Source organism: Harpia harpyja, chromosome 2 (assembly GCF_026419915.1).
Source record: "Harpia harpyja isolate bHarHar1 chromosome 2, bHarHar1 primary haplotype, whole genome shotgun sequence".
Taxonomy (NCBI): Eukaryota; Metazoa; Chordata; class Aves; order Accipitriformes; family Accipitridae; genus Harpia; species Harpia harpyja.
In genome coordinates, this window is record NC_068941.1 from 39,925,808 (window position 1) to 39,950,209 (window position 24,402).

Consider the following 24,402-nt stretch of genomic DNA (forward strand, 5'->3'; position numbering starts at 1 on the left):
CAATCTGCTTGCTCCCAAGCTCCTGTCTCCATGCCTTCTCGTATACGCCAATTCTTACCTCCTGCTCGCCAAGGCCTGTTGCCCATACCTACACGGAAACGGCTACATGTGGACAACTTTGACGCCTAGATGTTCCTCCACCTTGGTGCTTTCAAGAAAAATCGGTATTTTGTTTCCTGATACGGCATCTTAAGCGCCTGGACGTGCCTGTGGCGGACAGCGCGTGTCCGCGTTAGCATCAGCTCGGAGAAGGAGCGAGCTGCGGGGCTGAGCCTCGGGCCGGAGAGCCCGCCGGCAGCGCGCTCGGGGCTGACGCCGGCCCGTGGCTCGGATGCACCGGAGCTGAACTGACCCGACCCGGGGCGAAGCCGACTGGGACGGCGCACGTTGGGGCGGCACCGCCAACGCCGCCCAGCCCCCGACAGGAATTCAGACCCGGGGAGCGGGCCAGGGCTAGCCTGAAGCAAGCGACGCCGCGGCCCGCCGCGCCCCCGCCCCTCACCTGCCGCCGAGCTCAGGGCGACCCTCCGGTGCCTCCTGCCGAGCTCCCGCAGCTCCTCCTCGTCCTCCTCCAGCCTCCAGGCTTCGGCCATCGGCGGCGGGGGGCGGCGGCTGACAGCATTCAAGAAGCGGGGGCTGCCATGTCCGCCCGCGGCCGGCGCCCTCCCCTCAGCGCGGCCGCCCGGCCCCCCTGATCCCCGGGCCTGCCCCGCACCTGCGCCCTCTCCGCCCCGCTTCTCCCGGCGAGCTTTCGGCGCGGGCCGCTCCGCGCTCCTGCCGGCGGGGCGAGCGGGGGCGAGGCGGGAGCCGGCGGGCGGGAGGAGAGGAGAGGAGGGAGAGGCGGCGGCGGCCGCGGCCTTTCCTGCCCATCCGCGGCTCTCCGGCGTCAGCAGGAAACCCGGCGGCCGCCTGGCACCGCCACAAAAGGGGGCGGAGGAGGCGGTGGCGGGGGGAGGTACCTGGCGGCCGCCGCCGGGCAGCTCTCCGCCGCGGCGGGCACCTCGCGGGTGCCCTGTGGGGCCGGGCCGGGGCGTCACCGCCGGTACCGGGGGGGGCGTGTGAACCCGAGCGGCCCCGTGCGAAGGGGGAGAAAGGGCTTGCGGCCAGGGGGTCCGAGGTCTTCCTCCCCTCACGACGAGGGTTAGGAGGGGAAAAGGGCAGTCACTGCGAGCGGGCCGGGAAGCCGGGAGCACCGGGGGGTGCCGGCGGGGTAGAAGAGCTGCCCGGCCCTGCCGAGCTGGGCCCTGGGCGGCCCATCGGCTTAGGGCTGAGGGCAGGCAGGCGTTCAAACGGCGGCCGGCGCTAATTCGCCGCCAGGAGGATGTGTTTCCTGGCGTGGGGTTCGTTAGGGTGGTTTGAACTACTTCAGGACTTGAAGTAATCTCACGGACGCACTTGAAACCGGTGAGGTACCCACTTCCAGCGCAGAAGCGATATGAACAATCTGGGCACGTTTCAAGTTGGACACTTAGAAGTCAGATGTAGTTTTAGCTTTAATTTTTTTTCTTTTTTTTTCCTGGGCCTCAGTTGCCCATATCTAAAATTGAAATTACATTGCTTCTTCACATCATATGGTTACTGTAAAACCAAGTCATAAACGTTTTTACAGATGACTCCACCACTAAAGAGAGCATATAAGGAAGTTAAATTCAGCTTCAGAGCAGGTGAATAAGGGACAGTAAATAAATAAAGTATGTGACCACAAATTAGACCAGGAAGATACAACAAAACATTGAGTAATCCTAATGTTGAGCAATATCTGTGCTGACTCACTAAGCACCATCTACTCTGTACACTGAATAAAGCAGATCATGCAGGTTGAAAAAAATGTATGTGAACACAAAACTGAAAAATATAATGCAGGAATACAAATGATTGTCTATGCATTTCTTAGTGTTTCAGTGCTTGACTTTACAATCATTGTTCCTTAACAGCGGCTTTTTTTCACTGGAATGTTTAGTGTTCAAATGGTATAATAGTTACACTTTAGAAGGACATAAGGCTTTATACTATAAAAGGAAGTAAGGCCAGGCATAAAATTGGATGTACAGCAGCACTATATAACAGACAAATCAAACCTTCCACTGCAGGTATGGGTTCTCAAAAGCCTTATGCTTCAGGTGACCTCTGCATGGGTGGATAGCATGGTAGTCAAAGGATCTCGCCTCACAAATTTGAATGCAAGATCAGCGTGCCTTCTACATGATCTAAATTGGATACAAAGTTCCTCAGTGGAGCACTGCTGTCACAGATAAGGCTATAAGGCTGTGCCACAAAGCCTCACCTGCAACAAAAAACACAAAAAAGAAGTTCCAATGGGGAAAGTATGAGGCAGAACAGCGGGAGGGAGGGAAGTCGCTTGTATGTGCATGTGTGAGAGACAAAAGAGAATCTCCTGTGTAAAACAAACAGTATGTGGTGTTTGTATGCTGGTTCTTTGCTGTGGAGCCAAAATGAAGCACCCATATTCAGCTCCTAAACTCCACTAAGCACAAAGAGTGACAAGGATCATCCATTTTCCGCTTCCTGAATATCTCCTTTTTGTATGATGTGTTTCACTACTGCTGGGGGGTAAGGAAAGGAAGCATGCTATCATGTAAAATTACCAAGGAAAGAAAAAACAGAAATATACCATAGAACATAACACAAATTCAAAGAGCGCAGAAGATTGAATTAAACCTTTTGTTGCTGTTGATGAAATTAACACAGAGGCTTCCAAGCATATAAAACTGAAAAATACATTTGGAGAGATCTTAGGCTGAAGAAAAACATGCTGAAGAGAGTAGTTCCAGCTATGACTAAGAAAACATTCCCCCAAATCTCAAATAATACAGTATGGAAGGATCATTTAATGTTGACGATCATCAAGAGTTCCTTAGCATTCACAAGGGAAGTCTTACTTAAAAATGAAAGTACAATACCTAAATTATATAAAGTGATGAAGTCTCTGAAGCAACTGCTTGGCCATATACCAAGCTCTGCCAGCGGGAAATGCACTTGGGACAGGGACTGAGTTTTAGAGCTAGAGGGAAATGCTTGGAACTGATTGAAGATGGATTTCGTCAAAAAGGAAGGGATCAAACTAAGATACAATTCATATGTGGATACAAGATTCAGGTAGCAATAACCAACATACTACTGGAAACAGTACTGGAAACAGTTTCCAATCAGTACTACTGGAAACAAGTAAAAATTCCCAGCATTTAAACGAAATTAAAATGCAAGGCAGCATTGCATGTAATACTCGAATCATATTTCTGAAACATTTATTGCAAAAAACATTCAATAATATGCAATATGCATTCCCTCCAAAAGGAGGTTGCTTACCAGTAGCTAGAATTCTTCAGGGTATGTTGTCTGTAGGTGTGCTGACACTGTTGGTGTACAAATGTCACAAGCATTCAAGCTTAGAGGTGTTCTTTAGGTTTTAAATGCCTATAGAACAAGTGTATGTAGGGTAATATACAGGAATGTGTAAGACAGTATGTTCGCATACTCTTCACTTCTCTCAGCTGCAAAATCTGCTAACATGTAAGGACTCTAAGGGAGTAGAGACAGAGGGTGGATGTCTAGAGCTCCATTTCTTACAAATAATTCTTCTCTAGTGAGTGCTTGCCAGATGCACTCATCCATACTCTCTGACTGTGAGCTGTGCTGCACTTCTAGTTTATGTTGGTATTTTCAAGTGATAAACAGCTTTAGGGTTTTCTGTGAAATGCAACAACACATCACTGGCTTGATACCTGATAAAGGTCTGTGAATAATGGAGGTACCTAGGAAGGAGGTAGGCTTTAACAAGTCTGCAGGAGATAGACGGGGGTCTGACAGAGTGCTCCTGAGCAGCAACAGCAGATCTACCTTAGCAGTCTTGGAACAGATCCTGACACAGCCCTTTATCTGGGTAAGCAGTTCCTAGGGGGAGGAGAGAGCTGTGCTTTTGGGTCTTTAGAGAAGCAGCAAAACCAGCTGTTGAAATAATCAAAGGAGCCACAGTTGCTGGCTGGTCTAATAATAGCCTAGGCCAGACAGAGTAATTTGCGATAATTTGGCTCAGATTGAAACACACATAAAAAAAGACTTCTGCGGGGTTGCTGGGCCCAGGGGAAGAAGGAAACAAAGAGGAGGGGGGGATGAACTGGACCCAACCATTTCAAGTGCAGCAGGAATTAAAGCCATGTGGGAAATTCTCTCCAGAAAGTCAAGGAACAAAGCTCCTCTTTCACTTTTCAGCAAATAAACTGATAGAAATTATCAAAAAGATATAAAAGGGGAAGAAAAAGTACATGTAGAAGCAAGTTGCAAAAGTTTTATAAAAAAAAGGAACAAAAAAGCAGAGCACTTGCTATAGTCTCAGGTAGTTGAGAGGAACACATCAGCATGTGGCATATGCTGCTCTAAAGCCCTTCATGAAATACAAAGTATTTGTGTCTAACAAGCAGGGTGAAGGAAAAATAATTGCATTCTTGTACTTCAGTGAGAATCACTGCTGTGTACATGTGCGTAGGAATAAAAAGACTTTTGTATATTTTCATAGCTACACTTCTTCAAGAAAACAAACCTTACCATCTCAAAAAGTCTGCAATTTGGTTATTAAAATCTGGAAATTTTTCACTGAAATTCTATTTCATCATATGCATCTTTGCGGTAATGTACATACTTGGAATTTCACAATGGTAGAGTAAAAGAAGGAAACAACTGGGTAAATGGGTCTTTGTACTCCCTGCTGAATGCTTACACTTAGTTGCCTTGGCAGTTATTATTTTTTAAGTATTTTGTTCTGATTTGCATCCCTGGAATTGCCACTTTGTTTGGCCCTGCAAAAAGACACTGTTTTTCAACAAAAAATATCATCTCTATAGAACTGCTTAATTGAAGTCGCCCATGTAGCCTCAATGTCTATTCAGGTTCTGCAAAGCAGCTGAAGCCTGCAATGAATGTATCAGTGTTTGGCTAAGATACAGGAGCCTCAGACCACAAAAGAATGCAGACAAAGGATTTTTTAAAAATGCAAAGGATGAAAAAGAGTGTTTTCAAATGAGAAAATGTAGCCTTTGGACATGACAACATTATTTTTGTTCTGAGTAAAAATAACAAGGGTGTCGTTCAATAGATGAATGACATTGACAATATAGCCAAGTATAGGAAGCTGACATTGCTGAGGGCCAAGATCTGATAATTTGATCTCCATTTGTGTTCAGCTGGTCCAATGGGTTTTAGTGTAGTTGGAGAATGACATATCAGGAGCCTACAGGCTTCCTGAAATGTCTCCAGCTAAGTGCAGGTTCTCCTTGCATTGTTACAACTGCTTGTGGCTCCCAGCATATCAGCATGATGACAGTCTAAAGGTAGATGGTTTTATGATGAGTGAAGATGATTGAAATAGAAGATTATTGATTTCCTCAAAAAAGGACCTTTCGTGTTGAAACACTGGGAAATTACCTTTATGTAAAACTAGGGATTTTGAGACTGCTCTCAAAAAATGAGAAGGATCTCTGTATGAAAGCAGCAAATCCAATAATTTCAAAAGACCAACAACTGGCAGCCAAGTGGGGTAAACCTATTCAGAGGGAGATTCTTACAGTTGTTAGTTTTTAAACTAGTTTTACAAATAATTTTGGTTACTTTTGCTGTTTTCCAACTTTTGTGGACTAAAAGCACCCTTTCCTCTCCTGTCCTGTTAACAAACATCCCTTAACAGTATTTTTCTCCTTTATTAGTGTTATCACTCACAGGGTAAGAAATATGTCTGTTTCTACTGCCTTCATGATTAAAGAGAATAAGGAAAAGTTGAAAAAATGTGAGGAAATATGGCAGGGAAAAGAGCTGGGTCAGAGGTAAATGCTTCTTACAAAGAGAGGCTGTCAAGGCCAAATTGATTCGTAGTTTGAGTCCTGAAGTATTCATGCTTACTCTATAACCACAGAGTTATCAGTGGACAGTGTTGATGTTGTGCTAAGTGAGCTGGCAACAGCATGATGTAAGAAGTATTACCACATTGGACACAAATGAGTCTAATACCTAAGAATATACAATGCTAGCCCCAGGATGAGAGTCCAGCTTTTCTGCTGCAGTTTGCACTTCAGTGCAAAGAGCTGACAAGGGAAAAACTTATGGAAGACAGCAAACAGAGTCCTAAAGAATTTTCAAAAGGTGAAGCAGGGTCATAAATTTGTCCATTGCAGTAAATTTAGAAGTTTCTCACAGTACTGAAATTGGTTACAGATATGAGTAGCTCTGATTTTGTTTTCTTCTGTTCTTCTGCCATGAAATGCATGTAAACTGCCTTTCACTGGAAATATATATGACATACAGGTGGATAATCTTCACAGCTGAATACAAAAATTTGAAGTCGCCTGTTTTTTCTGTTGTTTTTGGGAGGGGTTTGGTTTTTGGTTTTTTTTTCCATGGTACCACCTGTGAGCAGTCAGGCATTCTGTCATGTTTTCCTTGTGCTGAATATTGACACAGTTCACACTTACCAGAAGTATTCACAAAGGTATGTTAATATTCAGCAATAGGGTAATTCTGCAATTAAATTATTGTATGATAATTACTAATTTGTGAGTTCAGTGCTGAAAAGTTTAATATTAATGAGGTTGTAACATTCTAGTTACATTAATGTGTGTTTGCTAATGGAAAAACACTTTTCTAATGTGGAAGTTTTTCAAAAATTCAAAATAGACTGCTACAAATAGAATATTATGAGTTTCCAACTTTAAAAAAATTATTTTGATCTGTTACAGACATTATCTTTCAGCCATACATTCATCAACACACAGCTTCTTAAAACAATTCTGTTTTTATAAAAACTGAAGAATGAAAAAACAGTTTGGTAGCTTTGACTGAGTACTTGGCTAGGACCCTTGACAAATTTTGGATGACATCTGCTTATTTTAAGCCAGCCAGCCAAACGTGATGCAAGATATAGCAGTGTTTCTCAGACATTTATTTTTCAATTTATCTCATAAGAAGGATGGACCTGCATACCTCAGTAGCAATTAGGGGAAAAATAAAAATAATCCTACATGATAGTATCGGTCCTGTCTTCTTCAATTTTATACCACAACCCTTACCCTAATCACCAAATGTCAATAGAGGAATAGATGATGACAAGCATCCTCATCATCAGGGCCTCCATACCGGCTTTAAAGAGGCTTAAGGCTAGACATCAACTAGGAAGTTTATGTATTTCACACTCATGCTTGCAAGAATCTCTTTTGCTAGGCTTTTAGAGGTCCTGCACTCCAGTTATACATACTTATTTTAACAACTGTAGTTTCTGAGCTGACAACTCCCAAGTAATCAAGGAGATACCTATACTATTTAGATAGATGAAAAATTGAGCTGCAGAACTATTCTTTTTTCTGACTCCCAGAAATAGTTTCATGTTATCCATACATTGCTACTACAAAGCAATCTGGTGTTTTTAGTATCAATGACCTCTTGCTAAACTCTTTGATGTTGAGTTTTGTTATCAGTATAGTCTAACAATGGAGGCCTTATGCTTTTTTTTTACCTCCTTATTACTTTGCATATACCTACGCACGTTCACTGGGTTCAGAATTTTTTTCCATATTCACCAAGTATAATTATAGGATTGTGTCATTCAAAAGAAAAAAAATTCATGTGATTAAAAAAATACAAAGTTAAATTTTATAATGTGATGGCACAACAGTAACGAAATTCCTCTGTTTTAGTTACATAAGTGAAAACCAAATGTCTGCCAAATGTCTGGAGCTCCCAGTGAGGTCTGGATTCATGAAGGTTAGCAGCATTTTTGCAAGACACTGTTGGCAAAATCAGAGTTGGATGGACAGTTTCTCACAGAAAACTCGCACCTTTCATCAGAGCTTCGTGTTAGCCAGTTTTTGAGTGAGATATGTACATAATAGTTCTCAGCTGAAAACTGAAGCAACTCAGATTTTCCTTAAGGCATGATTTTCAAACCTTTTTAGACTTCCCTCACATCTTTTCTGCAGCATTTTATGTCACCATAGCCTCTCCTACTCTTCCCCAATGCGTATATATTTTAACTCCTCTAGCCTGCCCCAAACCTCTGCCTTCCTCAGACTGCAGCTACTCATACTGTTTATTCTTCACAATATTTATTCCTTTACCCAGAAAGAAACTGCACTCTTTCCTCACAGAGAAACAGCCTATTCAGTCCAAACCTTACAGCTGCTTTTTGCAATTTCATTAGCTCAAAGGAAATGCCACATTCTTCAAGGGGCTGCTGAGCAGAAAGCATTAGGAGTGTGGAAAGCATGAAAGGCAGAGAAAAGCCTGGGTAGGATGTCCTGGAGTTTTACACCATGGGAGGAGGTATGGGCTATTCCTCCTTTCTCCAAAAAGGGCCTCACTCCAATTTACGTGGGATTTTGTTGTTTCCAAGGTCAGGAAGTGGCATCCAGAAATTAGTAGGGCAAAAATTCCAGACACACTCACGTGTGCTTTTCTACACTCTTTCTGGTTGTTCCCATTGCCTAACCAAATTGTCTTTATGGACAAAATCTCCTAAATGCTTATCTCAGGTTAACTTTATCAGTTTGGGAACTGCTTCACAGAAAGAAATCTTTTACATCTGCTGTGAACTCCCCTCCTCTCAATGCTGTCTCAATGACAGAAGTTGTTTAAAGGATCTCTACAGTGTTCAATTCCTGATCAGTAAGAGTTCAATGGTCTGGAAAATAAGGAAGAGAGTGTCAGAATCAGTTTCTGGGATGCTTTCACAAAAGCCATGTGTTCAGCACTGAGCTGGAGCCAGGAACAACCTATCAGGCCCGAAGCAGGTCTCTTAGAGAGAGACAACTTCATTCCACAAAACCTTCAGGGTTGTAACACAGCCTTTATATTCTGAAAATTTATGGATGTGGTCATGCCCCAAATTTGTATCTGTCTGGACAACAATTTCAGACTTCCTTCAAGTTGAGAGAAAACAAGTGACATGTTCTGATTTAATTGAAAATATAATTAAAACACCGTTTTTGAGCTAGAATTCATCCATGAAATCTACACCCCGCTTTTGCCCAGATTGGAGGGGTGCATATAAAGGAGGTAGGTTTGAGTTATTCTTTTCTCTGTGTTTCATCTGTGCAGCAACATATGGAATTTTCTACTGTTGATAGCTCTGGCATACACAATTATTATTGGCAAAGCAATGATTTAAGACTGAGAAAGGAATGCAAAAATTTGCAAAGGAGAATGTAAAATATGCAGATAAAACCTTGGTCCCATCTCACACAATTACGGGAAATACAGCCTTCCAAGAGGATTAATATGGGTTTATCGACCGGTCCCAGGGCAAGACATTAGAAACTTTTATAGCAAAAGGAAAACATATATTGAGAATTTCTGGAGTAAATTGTCTCTTGTTTTACTCTGGTGCTTTCACTGGCTGAATGTTGATATACTGCTGCAGCACTAAGACTCATCCTTCTTTGGATTAGCACTAAAGAAAATGCATTAGTTTGACAGTTGTAGTAAATGAGCCTTGAGCTTTTTATTTTTATTCATGGCTGGTTAGGTGTGCAGGTCACGTTCCAGCCTCATTAGTGAGTGGTGGCAACTTAAGTCTGGTTATTAATTCTCCAGCTTGCAAGTTGTTAGCAACTGAAGCCCAATAATATTGACATAATGTTGGCTGAACCAGAGATTTCTGAGTCTAGCAGGACTTTTATTTTTGTTTCTTGGTGAAAAATGTCTTGGAAAAAAAAGTAACTGCTTAATGCTAGACAGGTTCACATGTGCTAACATTACATCTGGTGTGTTAACAACTGGAAAAGTGACATGCTTGGATGTTTCCATTCTGATTCTTTTTTTGGTATTTGCTCAAGACTTCTGAAAATTTACAGGCTTGAGTTTAAAAACAGATTTAGTGAATGAAATCAATTAAATTACACTTCCTGTTCTCCCCAGGAAGTGAATTTTTGCCTGAGTGCAATGGTTCTTGCTAACTTAAAATACCAAAATACCTTGTATTTGCAAGTTGTAATCCCCATCTTATTTACTCTGAAATACTTTGACATTCTTAGTCTTCTACTAGCAGAAGTATCATATTCATTCTGCATAATTACCAGGTCAAAACTTTCAAGGAGACAACTACAAATTTTCATGATTTCCTAATGTATGACAAAAATTATTTTCAAAGGGGGCATGAGAAATGGAAAATCATCACTGTTAAGATATTTCTAATGTGCTCATGATCACAGTACCCTGGCATGTTAATGAAACTAACTGAAGCCTAATTCAATTCATACACTTTTTTCATCCTTCTAATTACAATAGCACAACTTTTATTTGTGTCACACATTTGCATGTGTTTGTGTATACATGATATCTGTTTCTGTCAGTAACAAAGACACAATTCATAGAAATAAGCTAAGATTGACTTTTGGCCCTAGTAATACAATTAAAGCCCAGACCTAGATAAAGTAAAATATTATGTTGCATGACAGGACAGCATCTGTTGTCTCCTATAATTACTACTAAAATGTAAAGGGAATTTTGTATGCCATTTTCCAGTCTCTTCATTATCTTATGAATGCTATTCATACATCTTTTATTTTTATCCTAAAATTTGACCTCCCCTTTTCAAAATCCCTGTAAAATTAGCATTGTGGCTTACCTTTTAATTTAGAATTAAATTCTTGGAAAATCCAGTGCAATGAATCTCAGGCTATTCATGGTTACGCATGTTCCTTTTCTTGCTGTGACTGTACTCTGAACTGTTGAGCTGAGGGAATATTGAAATGTCAGCATGCTTCTTGCCTATAAATAAAGAACAGGCATGTAGAGTGAGTGGTGTCAGGAGGGGAATGACAAATCATGTCCACATATAACCCTATATTTCTTGTGTATATCCCCCATAGAGCTCTATCCAATATTGACATGTAATTTCTGTAGTGTAATCCAAATCATGTTCAAAGGATGGACAATTTGTATTACCATTCATCCTTGACAGGATCACTTGAACAGCATGTGTAACTGAACTCTCCAAGAGGCAATCTTTTTCTGTGCAAAGTGATATCAGAATACAAACAGTGAGCCAAGAAGAAATAGGAAAAACAGAAGTTCACGGCACTCCTGAGAAAGCAAACTGAACAGGTTCTACTGAACCAAGTAAAAATGTTTAAAAATTATGCCCATTGGACTTAATTTTTTATTTGTCTAATGTCTTTTTTCCAGAGTCCTGTCACATTAATCTTTTTATATTGAAAATATTCACTAAAAGGCCTCCCAGTTCTCATACTACCTCTGTCTTCAGTCAGCTGGCTGTTACACACATGCTACTTTAAGACTTACTTCAAGCAGGAAATTCTGAGGCTACCAGAAGTATCACTTTTATTAAAGGCTAGTGAGGAAGCAGGAGAAATGGTAGAATCAGAAATTGGGAATCAGGAGAAATGGTAGAATCAGAAACCATTTAGAGGGACTGTCTTGTAAGACTTTTAATTGGTGCATGACTGTGACGTGATCACTACTGAGGACAAGCAGTTTTAAGGAACGGGGAGGTGGAAGCACAAAAGCCAGGAAGCAAGGGTTAGCAGTAGAAAAGGGAGGGTCAGGACAAACTTGCTGTACATTCTAGTTTATTTCTGGCTTTTAAATGACCCAAACACCCCCCAATCATTAATACCTTAATCCGGGAAATAAAAAGAATGTAAAGACACACTGAGATGTTTGTTATTTAACAGAAATTCAGGCCTTACATTTGGTATCACAGTTCTTATGTTTGTGCCATCAACTATGCCTATGATTAATTCCTCACTTTTCTCCCAGTTACATTACTCTTTTGTTGCCTACAATAAAAAGTTGTGTTTATATTTTTATTCTTTGTATAATAAATATTCTAGCACATTTATGATAAGCCCATATGGTCCACACTGATCCAGACTCTGATCACAAGGAAGTTTTGTGTAGGTTTCACCACAGCCTCCAGTGTCGTGTCTTCTGCACTTCTTCTGTTACTTTGGGGAGCAACTTCAGTGATGAACTGGAACAGTGATGACAGAGCTGTATTAGCACACTGCTTGCTGGCAAGTGATCCTCATAGAAATTACTTAGGACATCTCAATAAAAGTGAAGTAGTTCTTGTGCACTTTAAACGTCTTCAAATATGCTCTAGCCATTTTATGCCTGCTCAGATAGTTGGAGTGTTCTGCAGTTAGTGGAGTCCTTGCTGGTGGCAGTATAAAAGTATAAAGAGTATAAAGGCTGTTTATTCAAAGGCCTCTTGCAAAACATGGCAAATGGGAGCTGTCAGAGCCAGAACTTCAGCACCAGTTGGAAACCAGTTCAGACTGCCAAGCAACCCAGAATCAGAGGACTACAAAGATGGTTTAAAGCTAGTCTTGCTTATCCTCCCCTAAGGCCGTGAATTCAGTCCTCCTCCTTCTAGACATGTAGTGTAAAAATTCTCATGTAGTCCTGCTGCATTGTTTACTTAATGTGGTGGGCTCCCTTCTACACCAGGATTGGTTTTCCTCATTTAAAAAAACAGTAGAAATACAAGTGCTTTCCCTCTGTTGTAAGCAGGCGCAGGCACAGGAGCTTGGCACAGGTATTTCTGTACGCCTATTTTAATCTGTGTCAGTAGATGAGGACACATACTCCAAAGAATTACAATCAAAACAATGGAGTCTTTCTGCCAGCTTCAGCTGGTTTTGGATTAGGCATGTAAGTCCTCACATTATCCACAACACACATACAGTGTTGAAGCAGTCCTCATGGGGGACTTTAACTTTCCAGACATCTGCTGGAAATACAACACAGCAGTGAGTAAACAATCGAGGAGGTTCCTGGAGTGTGTGGAAGATAACTTCCTGACACAGCTGGTGGGTGAGCCAACCGGGGAGGAGCCTTGCTAGATCTGTTGTTTAAGAACAGGGAAGGACTGGTGGGAGGTGTGATGGTCGGAGGCCGTCTTGGGCTTAGCGACCATGAAATGATAGAATTTTCAATTCTTGGTGAGGCAAGGAAGGTGGTCAGCAAAACCACTACTATGGACTTCCGGAGGGCTAACTTTGGCCTCTTCAAGGCACTGGTTGAGAGAGTCCCTTGGGAGACGGTCCTGAAGGGCAAAGGGGTCCAGGAGGGATGGACATTCTTTAAGAAGGAAATCATAATGGCTCAGGACCGGGCTATTCCCATGTGCCGCAAGTCGAACTGCCGAGGAAAATGACCAGCCTGGCTGAATGGGGAGCTTTTGCTAGGAGTCAGGAAAAAAAGGAGAGTGTATCATCTCTGGAGGAAAGGGCGGGCAACTTGGGAGGAGTACAGGGATCTTGTTAGATCATACAGAGAGAAAATTAGAAAGGCAAAAGCTCAGCTAGAACTAAATCTGGCCACTATCGTAAGGGACAACAAAAAATGTTTTTACAAATATGTTAACAGTAAAAAGAATCCCAAGGAGAATAATCGTCCTTTAATGGATACTGAAGGGAACGTAGCAACCAGAGATGAGGAAAAGGCCGAGGTACTTAATGCCTTCTTTGCCTCAGTCTTTAATAGTGAATCCAGTTATCCTCAGGGTACTCCACCCCTTGAGCTGGAAGGTAAGGATGAAGAGCAGAACATACCCCCCTTAATCCAGGAGGAAATAGTTAGTGACCTACTACGCCATCTGGACACTCAGAAATCTATGGGACCTGATGGGATCCATCCAAGAGTACTTAGGGAACTGGCAGAGGTCCTTGCCAAGCTACTCTCTATCATCTATCGGCAATCCTGGTCAACGGGGGAAGTCCCAGAGGACTGGAGGCTTGCCAATGTGACTCCCATTTATAAGAAGGGTCGGTGGGAGGATCCGGGGAACTACAGGCCTGTCAGCCTGACCTCGGTACCGGGGAAGATTATGGAATGGTTTGTCTTGAGAGCACTCACATGGCAAGTCCAGGATAAGAAGGGGATCAGGCCCAGTCAGCATGGGTTTACAAAAGGCAGGTCCTGCTTGACCAACCTGATCTCCTTCTATGACCAGGTGACCCGCCTAGTGGATGAGGGAAAGGCTGTGGATGTTATCTTCCTTGACTTCAGCAAGGCCTTTGACACTGTCTCTCATGGCATACTCCTTGAGAAACTGGCGTCTCATGGCTTGGATAAGTGTACTCTTCACTGGGTGAAAAACTGGCTGGATGGCCGAGCCCAGAGGGTAGTGGTGAATGGAGTGAAATCCAGTTGGTGGCAGGTCACAAGTGGTGTTCCCCAGGGCTCAGTGTTGGGCCCTGTTCTGTTTAATATCTTTATTGATGATTTGGATGAGGGGATTGAGTGCACTCTCAGCAAGTTTGCAGACGACACAAAATTGGGAGGCAGGGTCGATCTGCTTGAGGGTAGGGAGGCTCTACAAAGAGATCTGGACAGGCTGGATCGATGGGCTGAGGCCAATCGTATGACGTTCAACAAGGCCAAGTGCCGGGTCCTGCACTTCGGTCACGGCAACCCCATGCAGCGCTACAGGCTTGGGGCAGAGTGGCTGGAAAGCTGCCCGGCAGAGAAAGACCTGGGCGTGCTGGTCAACAGCCGGCTGAATATGAGCCGGCAGTGTGCCCAGGTGGCCAAGAAGGCCAACGGCATCCTGGCCTGTATCAGAAATAGCGTGCCCAGCAGGAGCAGGGAAGTGATTGTTCCCCTGTATTGGGCACTGGTGAGGCCGCACCTCGAGTACTGTGTTCAGTTTTGGGCCCCTCACTACAGGAAAGACATTGAGTTGCTGGAGCGTGTTCAGAGGAGAGCAACCAAGTTGATGAGGGGCCTGGAGCACAAGTCTTATGAGGAGCGGCTGAGGGATCTGGGGTTGTTCAGTCTAGAAAAGAGGAGGCTGAGGGGAGACCTTATCACTCTCTACAACTACCTGAAGGGGGGTTGTAGTGAGGTGGGTGTTGGTCTCTTCTGTCAGGTGGCTGGAGATAGGACAAGAGGAAATGGCCTCAAGTTGAGGCAAGGGAGATTTAGGTTAGATATTAGGAAAAATTTTTTTACTGAGAGGGTTGTCAGGCGTTGGAATAGGCTGCCCAGGGAAGTGGTTGAGTCACCATCCCTGGAGGTATTCTAAAAGCGAGTAGACGGGGTACTCCAGGACATGGTTTAGTGGGCATGGTTGATGGTTGGACTCGATGATCTTGAAGGTCTTTTCCAACCTCAATGATTCTATGATTCAATGGAAGAACTATGAATTTTCCAGACCTGCAGATTGATTTGATAAGATCACATTTATGGGGTAATAATGCCTTTCCATTTCAGTCTTTTGCCTCTCTTCTAACAAATAGTGCTGCCACTTTCTGCCAGCTGTGGTAAATTCTGAGATGTGAATGTTTATTCATTAGGATGTGAACAGAAAATATTAAAGAGTGAAGTTTCAAAAAGGTGTGTTTTGAAGAGAAACAAAAAACCACCCACATAATTTTGCAGCAATTTGTTAAATATAAGACCGAAGGGAAATCAAGCCAGCTTCCTGGAGCTGGTACTGTGGAAGTGGCTAGCTTTTTGAGCCTTAGATTTTATATACTGCTCACAGAATTTACCACATTCAATTCTTTTATGACAGATGGTATAACTTCATGTGTGTGTGTGATTGAGAGCTATACCAAAATGTGCTCCTGAAATGTTGCATTGTATTGAGCAATTTTTCTCTTTACACTTCAATAAATTTACTACTGTGTTTAGTGTCCACAAAATATCTTTTATAAATAACAGTATTGGAGATTCACCACTGCCTGAAGGTTGTACTAGATTTCATGCATATTCAGGATAAGACTTTTTCAGTCAAGCCAACAGGAAAAGAAATGGTAGCTTAATAGACACAACATGAAAAGAAATAGTACAAACAGTACAGATAATTAAACGAAGCAGCAAAATCAAGACAGGAGATTATTTCAATGCAAAACTTGATCTGAGGTGAGAGAGGGCAGAGCACTGGGTAGCTGAAGGGGATACTAACTTCTGTATCTCTCAAGTTCTTGTTCTTAATTGGATCTGACCATGACCTCCACCGTTTTGCAAGGGTGGTAGCAGGTGTCCTGCTCCTTCTAATCTGCTCGTCCCTGCTAAAACAGAATATTAGTGAGGAAGAAGTGCTGTGAGGATCTACATCTAGTGAAATAAAGTGACAATGTGAGCTAGAGTACCTGGACTAAAGAATTTATTGGCGTGATTATACCAACACAAAGAGCTTCCAACTCAGAGTGGGCCCTTTAGATGCACTGTTCCTACGCTGAAGAGCTTACTGTCAAAACGAATATGGAAAAAACCCAACACAAAACAAAGCAACGACACAAAAAAAAAAGACGAGAGGAAGGAAATACAATGCATATAGAAACTGAAATACAGAAAAGTGAAATGGCATTTCACCAGGGATGGCAGAAGCAGGTAATTAACTCTGCCTCTCTAGGCCTCTAACCTTGCTAGTTCAATGATGCTATCCAAGGTCTTTAGTGGCAAGGGACAGGAAAACTGGGAAAACTACATTTGGGTCCTCTAGGCACTTTCTGTTTTGGCACAGCAGGATTCTGGCTATAACTAAATCAGCTGGGCACTATGATAAAATAAACACACAGAATCTGTTTGACTAATTCCTAGTAAACAACAAGAGGAAAGGAAGATAAGGTAAAAGCAGTTATTTATATTTCCATGTCTTGACACTAAGATTGATTGGGTTTCATAGGCCTTTTCCCCTTGTGGATAACTTAGATGCATAGGGAGGAAAAGGTCCCTTTCTCGGGATTAGGATCACTCGGTAGTATTAAGACATTTTCACATTTCTAAAACATTGAGGGCATGTTATTTTGTTTTAAAAAAACATATCAGTTTTGGACACCTACTGTCTCAGAAGCAGACCCAGACCAGACAGGTGAAAAGTGTGCAACTAAATACAGACCTGTTACATGATGCCATTGTAAAAACAAAGAAACAGTGGCATTTTGAGAATAGCCATGGATCATATTTGGAATTCAGCAGCATAAATAATCTTATATACAGCCCTATTGCAGCTCTGTTTCAGCTGTATCTGGAATATGGTGCACTGGCATTTTCAACCATTTAGGAAGAATGCAGGAGAAAAATAGTGATAAATGGCAACTAAGTTATGCAGAAGTTTCGGGGGAAAAAAATACAACATTTTGTACAAGATGGACATTTTTAGTATCTCCATGTGAAGGAAATAATTCAGTTTATTACAGCAGCTCAAAAACTGTGTTGACTGTTACTGGTTTGGTTTGCAGTTCAATTCACCATCTTAAATCAGCAGTTAAATTACTTCTTACAAACTACAGCTACCCTAGCTTTTGCTCGCTGTATGCCTCTGCATACATAGTTTGCTTGTGCATATACCTGACACAGTGCCACCAAACAGAAAATTTGTTGATGTTTTCTCACTGTCTACTGCTCTAAATCTCACTCTTTAGCCTTGCTGGTAGACTTGAGTGTTTCAGCTGCATGCGTTAGGTGTCAAAAACTGCTGCACTGCAGCACTTATTAGGTTTGTACTCGGCACCGATCGGTACTCTAGGGACCTTGGTGCTTCTGCTACAACAAATAAGCTACAGAGGAGGATTTTGCATCCTGCTTCAGGCAGCCTCACTTTCTTCTGCATTCCAGCCTCTAGCTATTTGGTCAGCATCCCTGCTTCTTAAAAATACTTTCATTATATTTCAATGCTGTCTCTTGCAACTTCAGTGTATGGTTTTAAGCCACACCACTTATGTTGCTTGTGCTTGTAGTGACTGCTGCAGAAATACTTTAGAAAAAGAGGTAATTTTTTATCTTCTTTTATTCTAGTTTAGTTCCCATACCCAAGCGGTTTCTCATCCAATTTCTTTCTGAGCTCCTGCTTTATACTGTTTTATGATCTCTCCTTCTTTCTCAATCTCCTGTTCATAGTAAATTTTGCTTGTAATATTCCTAAATGGGGCAATGTAACTGCGGCATTCAGAGCCTCCTAATATATATTACAGTTTGGTTTATTAGGGCATAGGCACTGTTACCTTCTTGGCAGAACTAATTAGCACTTTTAAGAACAGGTTCTGTTTCAAAACCAAAGGTGCATTACAGCTGAACATCCTGAAAATACCATTCTAGGGAGTTTTGTCCCTTGTTATAATATTAATCTACATTAACACAAAATATTAAAATGCTGTAGAGATTCTCTGGAAGAATGTTACTAACATGACCAAAGGTCAGTACCTGTTTTAGTTTAAATCAAGGATGACTGTACAATGGATTTTTTTTTAGTAAGAGCAAGCCGTTTAATTTTTAACAATCCTCTTTCTCCTCTGCCCTCCAAAAAACCCAGGAGTGCATACAGGAGAATATTCAAAAGAAAACATATATTAAAAATTTCAAGCTTGTTTTCAAGCTACTGGGCTTCTCTGGCTAATAAGACCTCTTTTATTCACCTGGATTAATGAATTTCCTTTGCTTTGGACTTTAATTTTTCAGATTGCTTTCAAATGACAGGTATTGTTTATACAAAAAATAGTATCATTTTGAAGCCCTTACAATATTTTATGTAGTAACTGACAGTCACTGACAGGACATCAACCAGGGACTGTGTTCTTGAGAAGTTAACATCTACGAGAAATTAGATCTCCATCAACCTTGGAGTTTTCCTGTTAGTTTGGGTGTGCTAAAAATGAAGGCAAGAATGTATCTCGAGCTTGCTCTTATTCCTCTTTCTGAATGGAAACATGCAAAATTGCCCAAGGATGAGGAATAATACTATACATATATACAGTGCCATTCCCACCCTCTTCAACATGAGTTTTGGCTCTGAAAGGTCTTGACACTGTAGAATTCGAGCAGAAGTGCTTACCGGCAGACAAATCTACAGCTTGCTCATGGTACTCTAGAAGGCAGATCTGCTAAATTTCAATCCTCTCCATTTTCAGAAGCAGATGTGAAAATAGTGACTTATATAATAACTTATTAGGCAGCGTATTCTAACCTCCCATAAGTGAAAAAATTCTTAGTAAAAGTTTAGATGAGCCTTTAACCCATTTGTAAACCACTTTGTATGGCTACATATAAGCCTCTACATTTAAAACACACTTTGATTCACTTCCATGACTTAGTTATTGCACAAATTCAAAAGCATCAAAACTTCATACTTATGAAGGACACCAGGCATGTATCGGTCTAAGCATCTACTTGATTTCCTAGCCAGGGTATTTTGAAAGCATATCCTTTTGCTTTCTGGCATAAAAGACTGAATATTCTCTCATTTGAAAATCCAATTCAAAATAGCATTATTTTAGACAGCCAGGGCAAGCAGCATAGTGGTAAATTACATGTTAGGGTAATACATTATGCACAGTATCAATGATCAAAAAGATAGTCTGTAATGTATTTAAGACATCAGCCTGGTAGCTGCCTACAGATGAAATGGTAGTCTTTTCCTTTGTCCTCTTTAAGGTAATCATACTCTTGCTGTAGAACCTGAAGCCCAGATGTTCTATCACACATTCCCAGAAACCCCTCCAATAGTTTACTTCAGTGGAACTAAAACTGTAGTTCATGCATACGGCCATAGAGCGGCAGCCTAGTAACAAAAAAAAAAAAAAAAAGGATGCGTTTTATGTTCCAAGAAGTGGGTATTTCCTGATGGTTTAACATTGCAACGGGGTTTCTAAACACTAGGGAGAAAAATGAATGAGGCATGACTAGTCCCTGGAGAAAAAAAAAAATAAATCTGGCCTTGATGAAAGCTCCATACTAAGGGGAGGGAGAGGAAAGAGGTTGAAAATTAGATGGTAAAGGGGGTCAGATTATGTGCCCATATAAGCAAAGCTGATCAAAGATTAAGAAACGAAGGACTTGATTTATGTCTTAAAAATCAAACGCTTTTTCTTCCTTTTGATACAGGCAGTTAGTACTTCCATCATCTATGGAAGCTAGTGGACAGGATTACATTAATAGAAGCTAATTTTTAGTTAAGTGGTTTCACAGACTTTTCATTGATAAAAATACAGCTCAAAAAGCCTCTGAATGTTGAACGAGTATTGCAAATCTAAAATGTCAAAGAACAGTATATCATTGTTCTGTTGTTTGCCATAGAGGTTTATGTGTGAAATAAGAACAATTAGATCTCTGCATTAAGCTTTATTTTTATGTGGAATTAAGTGAGTTTAGCAGTTTCAAGCACACTTGAAACAGTATGTGAAAAATCACTGAGGCTGAGCTTTCTTTGCATTTATGTAAATGAAAATCAGGATTAACTCCATTAATGCTGGTGGAGTTTTAAGTATGAAATTAGTATGAAAAAAGCATTAGCCACAGCAAATTTTAAAGAATTTAGTTCCCAGTGCTACTAAATTCTATAGCTCATTATCTTTAAAAACAGAATTACTTTATATGAACCATTTATAGTTTTACTTCAAATAGCTGCAATTATCAAATTTAATTATTACACAATAAATATCTTCATGCTGCAATTCCTGATTTCTGTATCTGTGATGTCCACATATTACTGATGTTCTTTGCAGACTAGAAGTAATACAAAATTGACAAAACTAGAGAGATAAATGCCAACCAATTAGTAATCAAATATAGGCTGCACTATACTTTCATGTGAACAATTTTCACTGCAGCAAGCCTGAAAATTACCTATCAGACTGAGATATAATTTGAAAACTGAAAAGCACCCTCACACAAAGTCGAAGACGCCTTTGCTGGCATACTCATGTTCCTTCAAATTACCACATATCCCTTTTACCCACACATATCCATCTGACTTACTTGGCTGACATTCAGTGCTTAAAGTAGAGAACTGGTAAATAGAATTCTTCCCAGAGCTGTAACAATTACTCTAAATAGTCCATATTCTGCTCCTTTCTCTTCCGCATCTGCTGCTTGCAATAAATTGTTTCTAAAGGATGAAAAAGAAAGTGGGAACCTCCAACCTTCTCAGCTTCCTCCTGGATATCAAAACAAAGTCAACATCTTCTTTCCTTCAACTTCTACCTCACTACCACTTAGCCTGTTAATACTTTCATGTTTTTAATGTGAAAAGAGATGGAAGTCAAGTACTCTATAATGGCTCACACAGATGGGTCTGTCTAGCCTGATATTCCATCTTCTGCAACAGCTAATAGTACATACTTACAGGAAGAGGATGAAAATAGCTTAACTAACCTCTCTCCCCAGCAATAAGCAGTTCAGAAACTTTCTGAGCCAAAGAAAGTGCCAGGAGTACTTTTTTCAATATCAATTACAATCAATGGGACTTGTCCTCCATTTTATTTACTCCCCTTTGAACCCATTTTAACTGTTGCTTTACCACCACTGTGTTGCAATGATCAGTGATCTAGCAAGGCATTCTGCACCTCTTCCTAGGCTTCAGTTACTGGCCCTCACACTACCACTACCTCCTGCTTACTCGCTGCTTTAAACCTGCAACCAGATCACTTCATTGACAGCCCTCTAGTGCTTATGAGAGTAATGATGCCACAGACTCTACTTACTAAAATTAAGCATTGAAAGGCCCTGACAGCTGCTTTTCCTACGAAGCCAGGCATTGCAACTGGCTGTATTGCTGGTCCCAGGAAACTATCTAGGATCAGTGGTACAAAATCCAACTAGCCATCACTTACTAGCAGCGCCTTCAGGCAGGGATGGATACTAGGGTCAATACTGTTTAACACCTTTAATAAAGACCTGGATAATGGGATGGACTGCACACACAGCAAGTCTGTGAGTGATACCAAACTGCAGGGCACAGCTGTTACACTGGAGGGCAGGACTGCTACTCAGCAGGACCTCTGCATCCTAGATAAATGGGCTGATGGGAACCTCATAAAGTTTAACAAGGGCAAATGCAAAGTCCTGTGCCAGGGATGGAATAACTTCACACAACAGGACAGGGTAGAAGCCAGCTAGGTAGAAAGCAGCTCTGCATAAAAAGACCTGGAGGTCCAGTTGGACAACAAGCTGAATGTGAGTCAGCAGCGTGTCCTTGTCTTTTATTGAAGGTGCAGAATGATAGGGCAAGAGGCAATGGGTGCAAGTTAGAACACAGAAAATTCCCACTAGGTATCAGGAACAACTGTGTTACCATGAAGGCAGTCAAATACTGGGGGTATTTGACATGAGGGCCCAAACAGATTGTGGAATCTCCATCCTTGGAAACATTTGAAACTGTCCTGGAAAAAGCCCTGAGCAAGCTGATTTATTTGGTCCTGCTCTGAGCAGGGGCTTGGCCTAGGTGGCCTCCAGAAACCTCTTCCAACCCAAACGATTCTGTGTTTCTGTGAGTCTCTGATTGCTAGGATTAGACCCAAAGAGGTGTCTGCACAAGAACCAGAAGAAGGTGGGCAACTAGTTACCTTCCCAGAAGAGAGCAACTTCTGTCAAAAGCAGCTCAGTTTTGAGTTTCAGGCTCCGGCTAGGAACAGATTAACTACAATAAATTCTTTTCTTAAATGCTTAGGACTCAGTACAGAAATGGTTTCACAGAAATCTGATTTTGCCAATTGAAACAACCATGCACTATACAACTATAGCACTTTAGCAGCACAATCATCTTCAGAAGTCTATAAATTTCAATTTTGTTTTCCTTCCAATTTTAATATCTATTTATTAGCATGTATTTCTAGCTATGGTTGCAACCCCAATAAGCAACTTCCATTTGAGTTTCTGGATTCCAATAAAGGAAGTGAAACGTTCTGGTTCATTCTGCCACTTTTTTCCTAGAGCTCTATACTACTTTCCCAGATTATTTTCATGGAATTGGCAAGTTACATGTGTCTGGTTGATTAAGAATTTATTTTGCATCTTTATCCAGTGTTATCCAGTCCCACTCACATACACATGCACACAAAGAATTATGTGTATATTCATAAATATATATACACACACATTTATACTATTCATATACATCTATAGAGTATGTATACTCTGGAGCCAAGAATAATGAACTAAAAGAAAAAACCTACAGGCTTAGGTTCTCAGCTACACCACAGATTTTCTTTTTAATAAGATACAGACTGATACCATATTAGCTTTTTGAATATACTGGGATTCCTACTCATATGCATAATACAGAATAGATGCTAGAGGACGTCAGACTTTAATACTAGTTAGTGTCATCATTTGGCAGGTGAGATATTTCCCACAGGTCACACAATTCTACATATTTATTCCTAGTGATTCCACTAATCTCTGCTATGGAAAGCCGAGCTCCTCTACAGAGCTTCTCCTCCCATCCGATGCAGATAACTCCAGCAATAAGCCTCTAGTGACTGGAACAGATGTTGCTGTTTATTTAATTTATTTATTTTACTAATGCACAGCTGCCAGGGCCAACAAATGAAAAACATTGAATTCCATCAGGATTGCAATTGCCAGTGACTACATGTTAAAGGACATATTCCCTGAAAATGATATTTTTTTTAAACAAGGGTGTCAAGCTTGAACTTGAACAAATAATTTCTTACGATAAAGAATCTCAAGACACTAGTATCTGGCAGCTTATATTCTGTAAATATACAAGTTCTTGGGTGTGCAAACTATAACTGAATTCTCAGAGACGAGTGTGTATAACTCATGCTGTACAGTTAGGCAATATTTCTTGAACTGTAACAGTCCAAGTTCAAAATTAGTAACATTTCATTATATAATCTAATCTATTTAGGATACTAAGCACGCATTGTTTTCTTTTCCTTTGTATAGGTGGATGGCAACCATATGCAAGTTTCCCTTAATGCAAGTAAAATACTACAGAATCTCATTATGGGGAGAGAAATATAAGGAAAAATAGGAATAGCAAAACAACTCAACAGAAATACCCTAAAAAGGCAGCTGAAAGACAAATTCCTTTGAATCATAATTCTAACAATTTCTGGTTCTCTGTTTTGCCTTCAGCAAGACAGTTAATGGCCAGGTTTCAACAGTGCTGGCACTGCCTAACTTTCACATGTTAGAGTGAAATTCATACCTGCTTTACAGGTCCTTCATGAAGTGCATGGGGAGAACTAAGCCCCTTACAAAGGCCATCCAAGAAGTCTCCACTGAGCAGGGAGCTGCTTAGAGCTAGCTAAAGGGCTATGCAATACATAAGAGTGTAACTGTAATCCTGTCCTCTCTAGAGATTCTGTGTATGAATTAGGGCTATGAATGAAGATTTTTATAGTTAGCGCCCAGTATCTAGAAACCACTCTTAGAACTGGAGGGAGCTGTCTTCAAAACACATCTGTTGAGGAGCTGCTGTTGGCCCTAGAAATAGTTCATTAATAGATCATTTGCCTACAAAATAAAAGAGCATGGATTAGTTTTAACTCAGCCAAAGAAATTCAAATTCACCTTTCCTTCCTAGCATGTTTCTTACCCATCAATTTACACCAAGTGGGAAACTGGGGAGTCTTTTGAAGCTGGGGTACTATGCTGCAAAGAGCACAAGCCTGGGAAGAGCAAGCA

At 41.2% G+C, this 24,402-nt stretch overlaps 1 protein-coding gene across 4 annotated transcripts in view; it reads right to left on the reverse strand.

The window, feature by feature from the left end:
* SH3D19 (SH3 domain containing 19) overlaps positions 1-24,402 on the reverse strand; it is a 116,803-nt gene that overhangs the window by 85,927 nt on the left and 6,474 nt on the right. For 2 of the 4 annotated variants that reach the window (XM_052777054.1, XM_052777044.1), the window contains exon 1: positions 503-824. In XM_052777054.1, the coding sequence (XP_052633014.1) occupies positions 503-593 (91 nt within the window). In that variant the 5' untranslated portion in view covers positions 594-824. Of the gene's footprint in view, positions 1-502; positions 825-10,624; positions 10,768-24,402 lie in introns of those variants that run through there. The other 2 variants (XM_052777063.1, XM_052777073.1) reach the window with 2 other exon arrangements.